This window comes from Nelusetta ayraudi, unplaced genomic scaffold (assembly GCF_046127955.1).
Source record: "Nelusetta ayraudi isolate G7.1 ecotype Tasmania unplaced genomic scaffold, CSIRO-AGI_Nayr_v1 ptg000082l, whole genome shotgun sequence".
NCBI classification, from domain to species: domain Eukaryota; kingdom Metazoa; phylum Chordata; class Actinopteri; order Tetraodontiformes; family Monacanthidae; genus Nelusetta; species Nelusetta ayraudi.
The window spans coordinates 184122-203516 of NW_027466132.1; the positions used below are offsets into that span (position 1 = coordinate 184122).

At 43.7% G+C, this 19395-nt stretch overlaps 2 protein-coding genes and 1 long non-coding RNA gene across 6 annotated transcripts in view; 2 read left to right on the forward strand and 1 right to left on the reverse strand.

Moving 5' to 3' along the window:
• The first annotated feature begins 118 nt into the window (after positions 1-118).
• The window catches only part of LOC142900367 (scavenger receptor cysteine-rich domain-containing protein DMBT1-like), a 40053-nt gene continuing 20776 nt past the window's right edge, over positions 119-19395 (forward strand). The window contains exons 1-18 of one of the 3 annotated variants that reach the window (XM_076044627.1): positions 119-271; positions 419-488; positions 748-774; positions 903-1214; positions 2081-2395; positions 3717-4031; positions 4160-4459; positions 4637-4945; positions 5237-5551; positions 5794-6102; positions 6423-6737; positions 7527-7835; positions 8023-8337; positions 9127-9435; positions 9675-9989; positions 10780-11088; positions 11163-11453; positions 11542-13081. In XM_076044627.1, coding sequence (XP_075900742.1) covers positions 449-488; positions 748-774; positions 903-1214; positions 2081-2395; positions 3717-4031; positions 4160-4459; positions 4637-4945; positions 5237-5551; positions 5794-6102; positions 6423-6737; positions 7527-7835; positions 8023-8337; positions 9127-9435; positions 9675-9989; positions 10780-11088; positions 11163-11453; positions 11542-11885 — 4749 coding nt within the window. In that variant the 5' untranslated portion in view covers positions 119-271; positions 419-448 and the 3' untranslated portion in view covers positions 11886-13081. Of the gene's footprint in view, positions 272-418; positions 489-747; positions 775-902; positions 1215-2080; positions 2396-3716; positions 4032-4159; positions 4460-4636; positions 4946-5236; positions 5552-5793; positions 6103-6422; positions 6738-7526; positions 7836-8022; positions 8338-9126; positions 9436-9674; positions 9990-10779; positions 11089-11162; positions 11454-11541; positions 13082-19395 lie in introns of those variants that run through there. The other 2 variants (XM_076044625.1, XM_076044626.1) reach the window with 2 other exon arrangements.
• Positions 12820-19252, reverse strand: lca5 (lebercilin LCA5). 2 transcript variants are annotated; one of them, XM_076044631.1, is made up of 9 exons: positions 18854-19252; positions 16894-17306; positions 16135-16370; positions 15702-16007; positions 14956-15093; positions 14770-14866; positions 14510-14646; positions 14196-14376; positions 12820-14066 (listed from the first exon to the last, which is right to left on the reverse strand). In XM_076044631.1, the coding sequence occupies exons 2-9, from the start codon at positions 17285-17287 to the stop codon at positions 13213-13215; spliced, it is 2343 nt and encodes a 780-aa protein (XP_075900746.1). In that variant the 5' UTR covers positions 17288-17306; positions 18854-19252; the 3' UTR covers positions 12820-13212. The 2 variants fall into 2 exon arrangements, with proteins under 2 accessions (XP_075900746.1, XP_075900747.1); XM_076044632.1 differs by lacking the exon at positions 18854-19252 and adding an exon at positions 18059-18340.
• On the forward strand, positions 15403-17765 carry LOC142900372 (uncharacterized). Its single transcript, XR_012928886.1, has 2 exons — positions 15403-15616; positions 15750-17765. It is a non-coding gene; the product is annotated as an uncharacterized LOC142900372 (long non-coding RNA).

Consider the following 19395-nt stretch of genomic DNA (forward strand, 5'->3'; position numbering starts at 1 on the left):
TCGTGGCTGGCAGTTTGCTGTGGTGCATTGTGTTTGGGTTTGTTTGAATGTGTCTGGCAGGCCATTTGCCATTGGGCCAATCACAACTGACTCATCCTCTTTTTAATGATTAATCAAAGTGTCAACATAAATTCATTTTAGAGTAGAACTCTGGGCAAAACCTCTTCAATTCAACTACTGGATTTATTATTGAGCCTCCTCCATTTGGATGTTAAACGTCAACATCTTTTTATTGTGGGTCTACTGGCTCAGGTCTGCATAGATTTGCAAGGTAAGGCTTGATTTTCTCATTATCGCTTTGACATATATATTTTTTTTAATGTATTATATTTACACATTTTTTAAATGAGAAGACAGTAACACGTCAAATGCTGTACACATTAACAAGATTATCTCTTTCCCTCTAATCCTTTGCCAGTGCTGCATATGAACCCCTCTTGGATAAAATATGATAGATAAACTACATTTTGTCTGTTATTTGTCCATTGGTAAGTTTCTCCAATTTCATTCCTCTAAAGGCTGTAATAAAGAGTTCCAACAAGTTCCAATCAAATTGAAATAAGAATGAACTAAAGTGTGTTCTTGTGTTCTCAGTAAATTAATTTGACTCTTGGCACTTTCTTGAGTGTCTTAAGTATTTTTAATTGTCTCAAGTATTTTTAGGTCTTGAAGTATTTTTGAGAAAAAAAATATGCATGGCAATGAAAGTGGGTTTTTTTAAAAGATTTTCTGACATTACCACTGCAGGTCTACTGAGCTTGTCACCGCTTGCAAGTAAGAGGAGTTGCGAGGCAATTTCTACGCCTCTGATCTGTTCTAAGAATTTCTTTCTTTTTTTTTCTCAAATAGTTCAAGTTGATTTAAAACCCACAGCTGATGTCTTTTACTCATCCTACATGCAGGTTGTGGCGTGACAAGACTAGTGGGGCCATCTCGCTGCTCGGGTCGAGTGGAGGTCTTCCACAATGGAAAGTGGGGGACGGTGTGCGATGATCTTTGGAGCCTCACCAATACAGACGTGGTGTGCAAGGAACTAGACTGTGGCGCGGCTTTGGACGCCAAAGGAGGAGCATTTTTTGGGCAAGGAAAGGAAGACATCTGGCTGGATGATGTGCAGTGTACCGGCCGCGAACAATCAATTCATCAGTGTGTCCACAGGTCTTATGGGTCCAATAACTGTGGCCACGGTGAAGACATAGGGGTCATCTGCTCAGGTAAGTCTGAGTTTTCTCACTGACCTCAGTTGTCAAATCTCAGAAGTCACTGATGGTCTTTTTTTTTCTTCTTTGTCCTGTTGGCCATATGACAGACAGAAATTTCCCTGACTGTCTTTATGATGGCTGATTTATTCTCAAAGGTGTAGGTTGAGATCAGAGAGTGAATGACACAAGTCGCATGCTGATGGCCTTTTTGTAAGCAGCTTTTGATTTTGACACCGAGGCAACAACGTAATAGCCTTACATTATTAATTCTTCATCACATGGCCTGCTCCAAGTGATGTAGTTAGGAGACTAGAACAAGAGTAAGACCTAAACAAAGACCGACCATTGGAAGACCATATCGAGACTGAAAATCAACAGGACACTACAACTTGAATTAATGTTGAAAAACTTGCAGAACAAAATCATTATGTTGGGGCTTGGCTTTAGAGCATAAAATCAGCAGGGCGAAGACAGAGGCATGTAAAAGCAGTTGAGTACTTCAGCAGTCCCTGATGCCTCAGACATAAAGCCAGAATGTCAGAATTTGTGAGACATGTATAAGATAGAATCGATGTCCATCTAATCATTGCCGCTGTATGGTAGGTTCCAACAAACAGATTTTACACTGTCCAAGTGCAAATAAGTATCATCTGCCTTGGGTCCATAAGAAAATGTTCTATTTCTGGTATGGAAAATTCAAATTCTAAATTCAAAATTTGAAATTTTTTTGTTAGAATTACTGAACTAAAACCTTGATAACATACACTTTTTGAAAACAAGAAAGCACTTTCAGTAGTGGACATCTTTATGTTGTTTTTTTCCTTTTTCTTAAAAGCGTTTCATACCGTCTGATAACTTTAGTTCCCTCTACTCTACAGGACGTGTGGTGGTGCGATTGGCTGATGGTAGGGACAAGTGTTCTGGCAGGGTGGAGGTGCGTCACGGTGACAACTGGTACACAGTCTGTGATGCAGACTGGAACCTGGCTAAAGCTCAAGCTGTGTGTGACTACCTGGAATGTGGAAGTGCCATAGATTCGACAAACATGGTTGTCAGTGGACAAGGCAGTGGACCAGTGGTGGCCGCCAGTGGTTCCTGCTTTACAAATGGAACCACTCTTGACCAGTGCTTGGTCACAGGCTTCCTGAACTCCAGTTGTCAACATGACAGTGACGTGGTTGTCTCCTGTGCTGGTAAATCATTTGTCATCACTTCATCTCATCTATTTCTCAAAAAAGCATTTAAATGTAGCCATGCAGCCAATGGATATTGTAGACCAGGGGAGTCAAACTCCAATACACATAAGAGGCAAAAATCTAAAACTCGGACAAAGTCTCAAGCCAACATTGATATTTATTGAAATAAATCCTGCCCCAAATAGAAAAGTGACCATTTTCATATCGACCCAAACAAGTTTTGCCTCAACCTGAAAATGGAACAAGCGAATGTGGCGCTGTCGGCAGGATCCATGTAGCCCGGGTGGGTCCGTGGATTCCTCATTTGTGTGGCTGCCTGTGGGGAGCGCGAGGACGTGCTTGTGAAAAGAGGGGGAGAAAAATGACAGTGGCGGTCCTGTCACTATGCCTCCAATTGATGATGCGCCCTGGCTACTTGGCCAAGGGGATATCCCTTAATACTATACAATAAATAACTTCATATTGCATACGTGCAAAATCAAATTTAAAAAAAAAAAACAACACACACACTGAAATAAATAAAATGTAAATTAAAAATTGTATGCCTCTGATTTTATTTGCAGCCTTCTTATATATATTTCAACAGTAGCCTTTTGAAATATAAATCACTTATGGCCGGATCCACAAAGAACAGACCACCGCCTCAAAAGGCTTTGTTTTTTGTGACAACATTGCCCCCATAATCTAACCATCTAATGCAAACAGTTATCTTGTTATATGTTGACAGAGAAATGCAGTTGAATCTTCACCCCAGTGCTACGTGGTACATCACTTAAGTAAATGTGCATATTGCTCCTGTGTGCCGAGAACAATCTCATGTAAAAGGGAAAAGGTAAAAGAAAAAAAAGAGCTGACTGTCCTCACTGCCAAAGTTCAGAGGCACGCAGCCAAATGACAGAAAATGAAAAACCAATGTGAGAAAACAATAACCTGACATCACATCCAAAACCGTACGTTTTGGATGTGATGTCAGGTTATTGCTGCTGCCGGGATTGAAAAGAGTTCAGAGTTTGAAATACTAGTACATATTAATCTACAAGGCCCTACAGCGTAAATTACTTTAAAACATAAACAGAAAGTTTTCATTTTCTCAGAACAGCTACAATCTATGCTCATCAACATAGATGTATTGCAAGGTAAAAGGCAGGAAAGATGAGTTTGTTTTACAATGGACCATAGTCAAGATTCTATTTGAAAGTCAGGTTAACACTGGAGGCTGTTGAAGACATGCAATGTACAACTACAAATATTTTGGTCAAATTACTCTGTGGAGAGCATAAAGAAGTTGTTCACAACACCCTAAATATCCCACGTGCAGAACGCCCGACACTGAGGCTTGTCAACGGCACGGACCGATGCTCTGGCAGAGTGGAGATCCTTCGAAACAAACAGTGGGGAACCGTGTGTGATGATGAGTGGGACATCAGAGAAGCTCAGGTGGTGTGCAGAGCCATGGACTGTGGCACGGCCACGTCTGTCAAGTCCAGCGCTTTCTTTGGACCGGGTGAAGGTGACATCTCGCTTGATGATGTCAGGTGTGTAGGCAATGAGTCCTCCCTGCTGCACTGCCAACACAGGACCCTTGGCGAAAGTAACTGCGACCATAGCGAAGATGCTGGTGTGGTGTGTTCATGTATGTAATCTCAGATGTTATTTCACTGATTTGTGCCTTCATCCCTCACTCTTACACTCTTTCTTATTCCCTAGTAACACCTCTTTTGACACAGATAAGCTAACTCATGTAATTGTTTTTCTCTTCAGCCTCCATTAGACTCACCAATGGGTCTACTGAATGTTCGGGCAGGGTGGAGTTTTCCCACAGTAACCAGTGGGTGGCGCCGTTGAACGTTAACTGGGGCCAGAATGAGCTGGCAGTGGTGTGTAGAGAGATGGGCTGTGGAGACCCTGTGAGGTCCTCAGGAGTATTGATTCCAGGCCGGAAGATGAGAGGCTATAAAGTGAAGTGTAGTGGCAGGGAGAGCTCTCTGACGGAGTGCACAGTGAGAGAATATGTAAGGAACAACAATGATGCCACTGAGGATGTCGTCATAGAATGTTCTGGTGAGACTCAAAGATGAATTACCCCTTAAGTGTAAAATGATGTGCTAATATAAAAAAAATAAAAGCAGTTTTAAGCTCCTCATTTAGCAAATCGTGCTTAGCAAATTGCAAAGTATGAGCAAAACGTTAGCAGACATCCTATCAAAGCAGTGCTCATGCAACAACTCTGTTTTCTAGGCAACGTGAGGCTGACTGGCGGGAGCAGTCGCTGCGCCGGCACAGTTGAGTTCTTCAACAACGACCAGTGGGGGACGGTGTGTAGCCAACACTGGGATGTGAACGACGCCACAGTGGTTTGCAAACAGCTGAATTGTGGCAAAGTTCACAAGATCACAATGAACAATGACTTTGGCCAAGCCACGGGGCCGATCCAGATCGACCAGCTTGAATGCTCTGGACAGGAGCTAAATCTCGCTCAGTGCCGCCAAAGACCTTTTACTGATAAAACGAGCAACACCACCACCATCGCTGGTGTTGTCTGTACAGGTAGGGAAAATATTTTGGGCAAAAGAAAAATGTAATAAAGATAATTTCTGGGCCTTTAGACACAATTATGAGAAAGGTGTATTAACATTAAAGCAACACAGGCAACTGGTCCCTGAACATTGTTATTATATTGTATGTTTGTTTTCTAATGTCGAACCTTGAGAAGACACACTCTTTAAAGACAAGCAAGCACTTCCACGAATACACATCTTTGATATGTACTTCTTTATCTCTTTTTTACTTTGAAACATGTCATACCACGTGATAACTTTAGTTCCCTCTACTCTACAGGAAGTATGGTGGTGTGGCTGGCTGATGGTAAGGACAAGTGTTCCGGCAGAGTGCAGGTGCGTCACGGTGACGACTGGTACACAGTCTGTGATGCAGACTGGAACCTGGCTAAAGCTCAAGCTGTGTGTGACTACCTGGAATGTGATAGTGCCATAGATTTGACAACCACTGTCATTAACAAACAAGGCAGTGGACCAGTGGTGGCCGCCAGTGGTTCCTGCTTTACAAATGGAACCACTCTTGACCAGTGCTCGGTCACAGGCTTCCTGAACTCCAGTTGTCAACATGACAGTGACGTGGTTGTCTCCTGTGCTGGTAAATCATTTGTCATCACTTCATCTCTTCAACTTTTTTATAGCATAATCTTGCAAGCCAATCACTTTATGGACACTGTAGAAAATACACCATTTCAAAGATGATGTATTGGGGAACTGTTGCTTTTATTCCCTCCAAATTGTTAAATGGCCGACAGAGTTGGAGATGATATTCAAATAATCAAAAATAAATGAATCCCGAAGTGTGAATGAACTCCTTTTTTGTTCTGTCGTCTTATGCAGTACCGGTCCGTTTGGTGAACGGCTCAGACCAATGCTCTGGGAGAGTGGAGGTCTTCTATAGAAGCCAGTGGGGTACAGTCTGCGATGACAAATGGGGGCTCATAGATGGAAATGTGGTTTGTAGACAGCTGAGATGCGGTAAGGCAGTTTACATTCCTGGGTCTGCCCAGTTTGGAAGAGGCAGCGGCCCAATCTGGCTGGATAATGTGGAGTGTAACGGTGAAGAGTCAGCCATCTCAAACTGTACACACAATCCTGTTGGAGAAAATAACTGTGGGCATCGCGAAGATGCCAGCGTCATCTGCTCAGGTAGGTGATCTCTTTTAATGTTCTCAATTAAAGGCTTTTTCCTGCTTTGCAGACACTCAAGAAAAAACCCAGATCAGTATCAGTAGCTCAGATCATTTGCCCTGAACTCCTTTTCATTCCTATTGTTTTGTTGAATTTCTGAACTCAATTGTTCTGTCTTATTGATTTTTATGAACTAAAACCTTAAGATACTCTCTTTGAAGACAAGCAAGCACTTCCACTAATATACACCTTTGATATTTACTTTTTGTTTTTTTCCCCCTTTTTTTCTTAAAAGCGTTTCATACCATCTGATAACTTTAGTTCCCTCTACTCTACAGGAAGTATGGTGGTGTGGCTGGCTGATGGTAAGGACAATTGCTCCGGCAGAGTGGAGGTGCGTCACGGTGACAACTGGTACACAGTCTGTGATGCAGACTGGAACCTGGTTAAAGCTCAAGCTGTGTGTGACTACCTGGAATGTGGAAGTGCCATAGATTCGACAAACATGGTTGTCAAAGGACAAGGCAGTGGACCAGTGGTGGCCGCCAGTGGTTCCTGCTTTACAAATGGAACCACTCTTGACCAGTGCTCGGTCACAGGCTTCCTGAACTCCAGTTGTCAACATGACAGTGACGTGGTTGTCTCCTGTGCTGGTAAATCATTTGTCATCACTTCATCTCATCTATTTCTCAAAAAAGAATTGAAGTGTAGCCTTGCATGCCAATGACTACATAGATATTGTAGACCAGGGGAGTCAAACTCAAATACACATTAGGGGCAGAAATCTTAAAACTTGGACAAAGTCTGGAGCCAACATTGATATTTGTTGAAAAAAGTTTCCTCCAGATAGAAAAGTGACCATTTTTGTATTGACCCAAAGAGGCTTTACCTCAACCTGAATCTGGAACAAGTGACACTTAATACTATAAAATAAATAACTTTATATTATATACATGCAAAATCGAATTTCAAATAAAATAAAACACACTGAAATAAATAAAATGTAAATAAAAATGATATGCTTCTTTTTTATTTGAAGCCTTCTGATTTATATTTCAACATTAACCTTTTTCCACTGGCTAATACTACAATAAAATAGCAATAATAAACCGATTAAGTATTGATATAATTCAATGAACGTGCAACCAATTATATATTGGAATACCAACACAGTATTCTGGGATTTGCAGTATCAGCATTACATGTGCTGTACAATACCAGAGGGCCAGTTCCAGTATGAATTAAATATTATTTGACCCACGGGCCAGAGATTGACACCTATGTTGTAGATGGTACATAAATGCAAATATGATGTTTTTGGGTACTGTTGCTTTTAGGACTGCTAACTTGCCTATAGATTTGGAGATGATATTCAAATAATCAAAAATAAATGAATCCCGAAGCTTTAATGAACTCCGTTTTTGTTCTGTCGTCTTATGCAGCACCGGTCCGTTTGGTGGGCGGCTCAGGCCAATGCTCTGGGAGAGTGGAGGTCTTCTATAGAGGCCAGTGGGGTACAGTCTGCGATGACGAATGGGGGCTCAAAGATGGAAATGTGGTTTGTAGACAGCTGGGGTGCGGTAAGGCAGTTTCCGCTCCTGGGTCTGCCTATTTTGGAAGAGGCAGCGGCCCAATCTGGCTGGATAATGTGGAGTGTAGCGGCGAAGAGTCAGCCATCACACACTGTACACACAATCCTGTTGGAGAAAATAACTGTGGGCATGACGAAGATGCCAGCGTCTTCTGCTCAGGTAGGTGATCTCTTTTAATGTCCTCAAGCAAATTTTTTTGAACTAAAACCTTAAGATACTCTCTTTGAAGACAAGCAAGCACTTCCACTAATATACACCTTTGATATTTACTTTTTGTTTTTTTCCCCCTTTTTTTCTTAAAAGCGTTTCATACCATCTGATAACTTTAGTTCCCTCTACTCTACAGGAAGTATGGTGGTGTGGCTGGCTGATGGTAGGGACAATTGCTCCGGCAGAGTGGAGGTGCGTCACGGTGACGACTGGTACACAGTCTGTGATGCAGACTGGAACCTGGCTAAAGCTCAAGCTGTGTGTGACTACCTGGAATGTGAAAGTGCCATAGATTCGACAAACATGGTTGTCAAAGGACAAGGCAGTGGACCAGTGGTGGCCGCCAGTGGTTCCTGCTTTACAAATGGAACCACTCTTGACCAGTGCTCGGTCACAGGCTTCCTGAACTCCAGTTGTCAACATGACAGTGACGTGGTTGTCTCCTGTGCTGGTAAATCATTTGTCATCACTTCATCTCATCTATTTCTCAAAAAAGAATTGAAGTGTAGCCTTGCATGCCAATGACTACATAGATATTGTAGACCAGGGGAGTCAAACTCAAATACACATTAGGGGCAGAAATCTTAAAACTTGGACAAAGTCTGGAGCCAACATTGATATTTGTTGAAAAAAGTTTCCTCCAGATAGAAAAGTGACCATTTTTGTATGGACCCAAAGAGGCTTTACCTCAACCTGAATCTGGAACAAGTGACACTTAATACTATAAAATAAATAACTTTATATTATATACATGCAAAATCGAATTTCAAATAAAATAAAACACACTGAAATAAATAAAATGTAAATAAAAATGATATGCTTCTTTTTTATTTGAAGCCTTCTGATTTATATTTCAACATTAACCTTTTTCCACTGGCTAATACTACAATAAAATAGCAATAATAAACCGATTAAGTATTAAAATAATTCAATGAACGTCTAACCAATTATATATTGGAATACCAACACAGTATTCTGGGATTTGCAGTATCAGCATTACATGTGCTGTACAATACCAGAGGGCCAGTTCCAGTATGAATTAAATATTATTTGACCCACGGGCCAGAGATTGACACCTATGTTGTAGATGGTACATAAATGCAAATATGATGTTTTTGGGTACTGTTGCTTTTAGGACTGCTAACTTGCCTATAGATTTGGAGATGATATTCAAATAATCAAAAATAAATGAATCCCGAAGCTTTAATGAACTCCGTTTTTGTTCTGTCGTCTTATGCAGGACCGGTCCGTTTGGTGAACGGCTCAGACCAATGCTCTGGGAGAGTGGAGGTCTTCTATAGAGGCCAGTGGGGTACAGTCTGCGACGACGAATGGGGGCTCATAGATGGAAATGTGGTTTGTAGACAGCTGGGATGCGGTGAGGCAGTTTCCGCTCCTGGGTCTGCCTATTTTGGAAGAGGCAGCGGCCCAATCTGGCTGGATAATGTGGAGTGTAGCGGCGAAGAGTCAGCCATCACACACTGTACACACAATCCTGTTGGACAAAGTAACTGTGGGCATGACGAAGATGCCAGCGTCATCTGCTCAGGTTGGTTCTCACTTTTAATGTCCTCAATTAAAGCCTTTTTCTTGCTTTGCAGACACTCAAGAAAAAAATTATTTTAATTATTTTTGTCTAGAATTTCTGAACTAAAACCTTGAAGATATACTTTTTGAAAACAAGAACGCAAATCCACTGGTGGACAGCTTTCTGTTTTTTGGTTGTTTTTTTTTTAACTTTGAAACATGTCATACCATATGACCACTTTAATTTCTTCTACTCTACAGGACGTGTGGTGGTGCGGCTGGCTGATGGTAGGGACAAGTGTTCTGGCAGGGTGGAGGTGCGTCACGGTGACGACTGGTACACAGTCTGTGATGCAGACTGGAACCTGGTTAAAGCTCAAGCTGTGTGTGACTACCTGGAATGTGGAAGTGCCATAGATTCGACAAACATGGTTGTCAAAGGACAAGGCAGTGGACCAGTGGTGGCCGCCAGTGGTTCCTGCTTTACAAATGGAACCACTCTTGACCAGTGCTCGGTCACAGGCTTCCTGAACTCCAGTTGTCAACATGACAGTGACGTGGTTGTCTCCTGTGCTGGTAAATCATTTGTCATCACTTCATCTCATCTATTTCTCAAAAAAGAATTGAAGTGTAGCCTTGCATGCCAATGACTACATAGATATTGTAGACCAGGGGAGTCAAACTCAAATACACATTAGGGGCAGAAATCTTAAAACTTGGACAAAGTCTGGAGCCAACACTGATATTTGTTGAAAAAAGTTTCCTCCAGATAGAAAAGTGACCATTTTTGTATTGACCCAAAGAGGCTTTACCTCAACCTGAATCTGGAACAAGTGACACTTAATACTATAAAATAAATAACTTTATATTATATACATGCAAAATCGAATTTCAAATAAAAATAAAACACACTGAAATAAATAAAATGTAAATAAAAATGATATGCTTCTTTTTTATTTGAAGCCTTCTGATTTATATTTCAACATTAACCTTTTTCCACTGGTTAATACTACAATAAAATAGCAATAATAAACCGATTAAGTATTGATATAATTCAATGAACGTGCAACCAATTATATATTGGAATACCAACACAGTATTCTGGGATTTGCAGTATCAGCATTACATGTGCTGTACAATACCAGAGGGCCAGTTCCAGTATGAATTAAATATTATTTGACCCACGGGCCAGAGATTGACACCTATGTTGTAGATGGTACATAAATGCAAATATGATGTTTTTGGGTACTGTTGCTTTTAGGACTGCTAACTTGCCTATAGATTTGGAGATGATATTCAAATAATCAAAAATAAATGAATCCCGAAGCTTTAATGAACTCCGTTTTTGTTCTGTCGTCTTATGCAGCACCGGTCCGTTTGGTGGGCGGCTCAGACCAATGCTCTGGGAGAGTGGAGGTCTTCTATAGAAGCCAGTGGGGTACAGTCTGCGATGACAAATGGGGGCTCATAGATGGAAATGTGGTTTGTAGACAGCTGGGGTGCGGTAAGGCAGTTTCCGCTCCTGGGTCTGCCCATTTTGGAAGAGGCAGCGGCCCAATCTGGCTGGATAATGTGGAGTGTAGCGGCGAAGAGTCAGCCATCACACACTGTACACACAATCCTGTTGGAATTAACAACTGTGGGCATGGTGAAGATTCCAGCGTCATCTGCTCAGGTTGGTTCTCACTTTTAATGTTACCAAGTGGCTGCTGTGAAAAACAAGCGTAAAGATTTTTTCCTGCTTTGCAGAGTCTCTGGAGAAACCCCAGATCACTATCAGTCCTTCTCCAAATGTAAACTGGGGGGGCAGAGTTGAAATCACCTGCACTCTGGTGTCGACGGAACATCTTGGCGGGACCTTTTTCCTGAAAAAGGACGGCAGCACGTTCAACCTGGAGAAAACCACTGAAAATCAAACAGCGACCTTCGTCTTCCCTGCAGTGGACTTCAGCCAGCACGGGTCATACTTTTGCGAATATGAAAAGAAAATACCAAACCAAGTCATCAAGTACCCACAAGGGGTTGTTGCAAAGCTCTCAGGTATGATACGTGTTTTGTCCATCTGCTCAAATATAAAAGCAGGTAATCTTATCAATTTTGCAATCATGACACTTGTGTGTTTTTGCAGTAACACTGGAGCCCCCTCAGATGTCCTTGTCTACTCATTATGGGATGGTGGTCTACAACCTAGAAAAAATATCAGTGAAACAAGGCAGCTTCATCTCTGTAATATGCTCCACTGTTTCCAAGTACCGTGGCAGTTTCTTCTACCTAACAGAAACAAACAAGAATGTCAGCAAAGTACAACCGGGGTACAACATCTCTGCATTTTTTGGGTCAAAGTTTGACTTCCCAGCAATTAAAACAAACCACCAGGGAGTCTACACCTGCAGCCACGCTGTTAACATCTCCTCCACCACCTTTTACTCTGCGCCTTCTAAGTCACTACAAGTAGAAGTTGAAAACAAGTAAAAGTGGTTTCTTTAACGCTGCAGGGGGAGCTCTGATTACTCCAAATGTTAAAAAAAAATAAAAATAATAAGTGAACTTCAACTAAACTTTCCAGATTTTTTTTCTTCCTCTTGGAGTTCATCTTCAAAGAGTCAGAACCTCCAGGTACGGGAGAACGTTTTCCGATTTGCACAACACTGAACTTGATGCCTTGCTTGTGTTGTTTTAGACAGCCAAATGGAAGCGTCCTGACCTGAGTCCTAATGTCAGGCCTCCAGAATCCAAGACGGCGGCCCATTCATTTCAATGAAGTTGCATACGTCGAAAAAAGTTTTAGACTTCGGCATTATGTGGGCCCATAGAGCATGCGCAGTAGTGTCACTTCCCATCATGCCTCTGTTACTCACATGATCTATTTGGCCAATCAGAACGAACTGAGACACAGCAGCATGTACGACATTGTGACGACTCTTTTCTGGTGATAAAGGCCAGAAGCCTTTATCAGCCTTTTTTTTGCTGCTGCAGTACCTCGAGTGGCCACTGGGGGAAAAGAAAAAATCAGTGCTCCACAATATTTGCAATCCGGTATCCAGTTCTCCGTACCGCACATTGGAAATTTGGCCTAAAGACTTTTTTTCCGTGCTCATTATCTACTGAGTCATTTCACCGCACAGGACAAAAACTGCAACACAAAGGTAATTTTAATATTAACACACTGGTTCAGAGCTAAACCCTGCAATAAAACAAAACATATATAAATACATACATTATATAACTATTATACAGAAAATTCTAGGAAAACATGATTGTCATATTGCTTAGTGGTACATTTTAGTGCTGTGGACAGAAAAAATAAATAAATGGTTGGATCCTAAAGTGAACAATTTAAACGTAAACATAAAAACAAACTATTACAAAAAGTGCCAAGCAGAAACAAGAAGTATGACTTAAAATGTTTGTTTTGTTTTTTTTAAATATATATACAAGCTGCTCTGTGTTAGCAGGCAGACTTTCTCTGGAGGCACAGGTGTCTGTGACTCATCCTTCCTGGTTGGATAACCAAATGTTACAGAGCCAGAATGCAACCGGAGTATTCAGCTGCAGTGTCCAAGATTGACTTGCTGTCACTATTTCCTATGATTCCTTATTGATTTCACAAACTGTTTTGACATTTACAATTTAAATACTGTAACATTTCTAAGCAGTCAAGAAGTAAACTATGCTTCCCTCATAAAAATCTTTGCTTTTTTTTTTTTTTTTAAACTAGTGCTTTCACTTGATAATGACCACGATGCCCAGCACTTTAGTCACCAGTGCTTCTCAGGTCATCTGAAATCTATAAAACGGGTCATAGTGTGAGTTCCTCTATGTCGTCATCGAACGAGGTGATGGCACAGACGGCAGGTCTGCTCTCTGCCACTTGCAGCGTGCTGATGGAGGTTGCAGGAGGGGTGGAGGAACCCGAGCTGAAGCTGAGCAGTCTTTCTCTTCTTGGCCGCATTCCATTTGTGTTTGGGGGACAATTGAGGACCTCCATCGCGTTGGTGGTGCCCAGGCCGTCCCCAGCGGGGGTTCCCAGGGGGCCGAACAGCTGCTCCATGAGGTTGGACTTCCTGTCTTTGGCCGCTGCCTCCTTGTCCTTTCCTGTCTCCGGCCCTCTGAGACTGAAGATGCCAATGGCCTCCAGCGCCGCCTCCCGGTCCTCCACGGGCGGCGGTGGAGGGAAGCCCGCTGAGCTGCGAGAGGCCGATTTTCTGAAGGAGGGCGCGTAGTTTCCAAAAGCCAAGTCGTCGCTGGAGTTTTGGAACCTCAGCGCTCTCCTGCCCGCCCCCTCCAGGCCCAGTCTTCTCGGCCCGCCGTCCCTGGCCGCCACCGCCTCCGTTTCCGTGAGGCTAAAAATGGAAGGGTTCTGGTTCCTCTGCTCGGGAGGACGAGGAGAGGAAAGGTTGCTCTTGTTGGACTCGGCAAACGCAGCGTCCTGGACGTCGTGGTTCTGGAGGTCTATTTCACGCATCTTTGCCAGCAGGTGGTCCTTTTTGCGGCGGGCCTCCTCAGCCGCCTGCTGGCTGCCCAGAACGTCCTGGTTCCACCTCTTGATCTCTTCCTGGACGTGGCTGTGCTTCATTTTGCTTTCTTCTTCGTGATTTGAGAGGGAACCCGTCCTCTTGTGTCTGTCATCTTCCTCTTTTTCCATTTCCCTGCCTGCAGATACAAAAATAAAACACTTAATACTGTTTTCTTGCCCCAACAGTAAATTTCTCAACTTACAGGTTTTCGATAGAGCATTTAGGACCCAATGAAGTCCACAGTACTTTTTGTTCTGATTCAGACCTTCTCTTAGCTTCTTTGCCTTCTCCTCCAGGACATTAATCTCCCGATTGTGGTGCTCTTTCTCGTCTTTCTCCTTCTCCAGCTGCTCCTCAACTCTTCCAGACGTCTTTTCAGACTTCTGCTCTTCACACTTTTGATTTGAGCCCCCTGTCCCTGCTGGTCTGTCCAGTCCGTTGAGCTCCTGTGGATGTGGATTGGTTGAAGGGGGGGGGGGATCACAACTAATTAGAATAACTAAATGAATATATGTATGTACATATATATGTATATATGTGTATTTTAGATGAGGATAAATTGGAGTCATGTCTTTGTACCCGCAGTGATAAGTATTCATCAGGTGCCTGTTCGCTGAAACCACTGGCGTCAGTGACAGCAGGGGGAGGTGTGGGGAAACCCAGACTAGATATCGGTTCTTTGGTCTGCAGGTCCTTGGTGCTGTTCCTGCTGGAGGCTTCACGTGGTGGAAAAAGAAGATTGCATACCAGTTAATAATGAGTTCTGAGAAGAGTACAATGTATAAATGATGACAGTAAGGAAGCAAAGTTCTGAGAATGCATTATTATATGAGCTTTACCTTTCCTCTTTGTGCTCTCTTCATTATCTCTCCTTATCGTGGGCTTGATCATGCGGTTGGCATAAATGTTTTTGGTATCTAGCTCCCGTTCCTTCTCCTAACAGGAGACAGTGCAGAGGTTGATTTCATACCATTGAAATGTGCAGTTCACTCATACAGAAACATTTTTCATTTCTATTTTCTGACTTTAAGTCTGTTGGTCACTCGCTGCAGCTCCTCCTGCAGACTCTGGATCTCCTCCTGGGCACTGAGGGTTCTCCTCCTCTCTGCAGCCAGCTGCCGCTGGAAGCTGTTGGCGCTCAGCTCCAGGTTGCGCTCCAGCTCCTTGAAACACACACAAACACACACTCTTAATTCCTGTTCTTCACATGTATCTTCAGCCCATGCAAAAAAAGAAAAGAAAAATAAGATCAGACGCATTAACGGTATCCACATCCAGCCACACGTGCAGGCAACGTCAAACGCACATCAGACCAAGAGGTGGCGATATAGCTTGTAAGGTTTCATATATAAGGACCAGGCCGCCCAATCAGAAGCCTGAAGAAAAGTGGAAATGACATCACAACAGCATTTGCACTGACAATGTAGTTGAGTAACTTCAGCAAATCCAAGTCCTCAGTGCAGTAGGTGAGTAGACAAACCTTTCTCTGAGCACCTGTAGAATTTTCAGGCTAGAAAGTTGTTGTTTGCTTGTTTAAAGAAGCACTTTAGCTTTTGTTGATTTAGGAAATAAAGTTCCTTAACCAAATAGGGTCCATGAATACCAAGAAACCTGAAAAAAAAAACCCACTGGTCTCCTGTTATTGGTCAGGAAAAAAACCCTGTGGATTTAAAGGTCAAACTCCAGGTGAAGCTATGATTGCAAAAAATACCCATGCAGCCAAAATCAGCGTACTCTGCAAATAAATAAAGGACACCTGCGATGAATTCACCTTCATCCTCCGCTCGGCCTCCTGGCCGCGGCTCTTCTCCTCCTCCAGCCTGCGGCTCAGCTCGTCTCGGGCGCCCAGCTCCTGCTGCTCCACCAGCTTCTTCAGCCGCGCCGCGGCGGCCTGGCTCCTGTGCAGCTGCTCGTCGCTGTCCTTCCAGCGCCGCTCGGCCGCTCGCTCCCGCTCCTGCGTGCGCCGGAGCCGCTCGCGCAGCACGTGCGTCTCGTTGTTGTGTCGCGACAGCAGCAGGGAGATCTCGCCGTCCGTGTCGTTGTAACGCCGCAGGGCTTTCTCCTGCCGCGCCTGGAGCTGCCGGGTTCACAAAGGCGCGCAGAGAGTTCAATGGGGTGCAAATTAATCGTGATGGCTAAATATTGCCTGGCAGAGGATGTGGAGGTGGGTGGAGGGTCAGGAGGGGGAGTCAGGGTCTTCCTACCTGCTTGAGGATTCGGTTCTCCTTCTGCAGCTCCTCGGTGCGCTGCTGCAGCTCTGCGAGTGCGTTCTGCAGCTCGCTGATCTTCAGCAGACGGGCCGAGAGGACCTTTTTGGTCACAAGGTCCAAATCTTTAGGGGGGGTGCTTTCCTTGCTTTGGGAACGCACTCCCCTGCGGTACAGCAGGGGCTGGACGCCCTGGTGTGCAGGGCGGGACGCACCCCGCCGGCCAGCACCACCTGGGCAGAGGCAACAGGAGCAGAAGTCAGCTGGCAGTCAAGGCAGCGGTCACTTCAACTGTTTCGAGATTCTGTTGCGGTTTGAGGAATTTCTTTGCATGAGTTTATGCCGTGATATTCCTGCCGTGTGAGTTGCACACTGCAGAAAGTAAATGTTTGTTTGCAAGATACTGAATATTCTATCCCATGGGGTCATTTCAAATTAAATAGATACCATTTTATGTGGGGGGAAAAAAAAAAAAGTTGCTGTTTGGTCTGACATGTTAAAGATTCACCAGTTATCGTGTGAATCTATATTTAGCAGTTTCTTAAAGCTATTAAATCTGTTTCACACAATGTAAAGTACAACAGAAGCAGTAAATTAAGCGTAAGCTTAAAGCTTCAGCAGGAACATCAGCCATGTTTCACCGCTGAACTATGGTTAAAAACTGTGAGGTGAGAAGTCTGTCCTATGCTGCCACCACCTGGACGTAAAAGCAACTTTCTTTACACTCGCCCGGCCTTGCATCCCTTCCTCACACACCTGTCTTGAGGCCGGGGTTGCTTGACACCCCCTTCATTCGCGTCTGTCTTCGCCGTGAAGGCGACGGCGTTCGGGACCGAGAGTAAGATGAGGCCGAGTCCTCCGAGCGAGAGTCGTTCTCATAGTCATCCGAGTAAAAGGACTGTTTGCTCGTCGGCCGCTCCGTGTCAGACACCCGGTCTCGATCCGGATCCGAAGGCCAGGTTCTTCTTTTCGATCGGCTCTCGGGACTTCTGCCCCTTTCCTCTCCATCCCCGATCACATCCTGGATGTTCTTTTTACGACTCTGCACGGACGACTCCCTCGAATACTTCTTTGTGCTGCGATGTGACTGGCGACTTCCCTCCGCGTCTCTGTTGTCTTCATAGAAGTCAGTCTTGTCATCGGAATCCATGCTGTTGCTTTAGGATACGCTGTGGAATTCAGATCATGAAAATACGGGGGAAAGAACATGAGCAGAAGTGAGATCCAGTGTTCTCAAATGTATGGAATGTATTTCATGAAGGAGACGTTAGTATCTTGGTGCACTGACCTAACATTTTTTTTGTCAGAAGTACGCAATCTTAATCCAAACTGAAATAAGAAGCCAGACCAGGCAGTTTCTGTTTGTTTTTAAGTCTTTTGCATCCCTGTTACCAAGCAACAAGTGCTCGGTGTAATTTTCCACGAGAATGACTGATGTATGATATCACTATGCCACATCTCCACTGCTGCATAACAAGTACTGGACAGTCCCCGTCTGCCCTTGTAGACATTTCAAGGTGCAATATGATCTTATATAGACATTTAAGGCCAAAAGAGAATGCAAATCTACAAGTTTTGGCTAAACACACCATTGGATTTAGACTAGTAAAGGTCATGTGGTCTTCTGACTCTGTCATCATGCCTGGTATTAAGGTATTAATAAAATGATTGCCAAGTATGGCAACATTAGTACAGGCAGCAGCTTAAAGGCCCAACATGAGTGTGCTTTTGTAAAAGTCACTGAAATTACATTGAAGATCTGCTCAGGGTTTGTCGATTTGACATCACCACTGTTATAAGAAAGATATTGTATCAAACGGGAGGTCAGAAAACATCGATTAACATCATCAGTGATTCCATCCAACGTTCATCCATCCATCATGCACATAAAATCTGCATTCTGGGGCTGAGGAAGGCTTACATCGACCCAGAAGCAATGTGGAGCCCATGGCTAACCATCTATTAGCTGCTATCAGTGGCCTCCGCTGACCAATCAGGTGCCAGCATGAGCGTGCGTAATGTGGGGATGTGATGACAGCAGTGGTTCAGTGGGTAGGACCAGCGACACTAGTGTTTAATAATTAATCTAATTTAAACAGATTTTAGAATTTTAACGCTTTCATATGGATAACTGGGTTTAACAGAAGAGCACCAGGGCTTCAAGTGACAAAAGAGTTTTTATTCCTGACTTTTGTCTCGGAATTCTTCCTTTTATCTGGAAGCCTGCAGTATGCAAGCAAATTACCCGGGGAATTGATTATGAATTGCACGGCCAGGGCGATGTGTGTGACGAGTGGGAGGAATCAAATGTAAATTCTTTGTATCTGAAGCGATTTACTCCCGGGCGACAGCTGCTGACAGGACAGCCACTGTCTCTGACACGAACAGAATGGATTAAAATGGACCGCCTGGTGTTGACAGGTGCATTGTGTTGAAAGGCAGCAGCTGACATGGGCTAAATGTCGTTGTCGCGAAGGTAACGCTCAAGTCAATGCACCAAAACATTTGGTTCTCCAATTCTTTATTATACAGTTTTCCTAAATAACCTTTGTATAGAAAGAAAGGTAGTGGGTTTTTTGTTTTTTTTAAAGAAACATTTAGGCGTGTCAGCCGTGTTTAAAACGCCATTGGCTTACTGTGCTAGGACGACAACAACCCCACGATCAACAGGTTGCCGAGTGCGTGTGTGTTTGTGTGCGTTTGTGGGAAAAGTTACCGGTCTGTCTGCGGCGTCAATAAACTGTCCATTTCCTCCTGCTTTAAACTCCCTGGCGTTTGTCTATCGACGGTACCGCTGCTGCATTGTTTAAATCCGTTTCGCCAGTAAGCAGCTAACGGATATGTTAGCAACCTAGCTTGTTCTGAGGCTAGCCCGTCCACAGTTGGGGTGAAAAACATATAGTCTTCGGCCCGTTTTACCAGTCAGGCATTTTGAGCGACTTCTTCTAAATGTCTCGTCCCGTATTCACACGCAGTGGAACCAAAAAAAAAAGAGTGGTAAAGCCTGGTCATCGGAGACGCACAAGTCATATATTTTTGGTGCACGCCTTGAAGCTAGCTCTCGTCCGACCGCTGACGCCGTACCATGGCAACCATACAGCACGTCGTGCACTATCACCGTATCGTCAGAGAGGGCGCTGTAAACTCACAGTATCATCCTGTGAACTGTAAACGACTGTGATACTCCACACAACACAACTTAACAGGAAGTAAAGAACGGCTGCTGTTTTTTGCATGCATATTCTAATAGTCCGAACC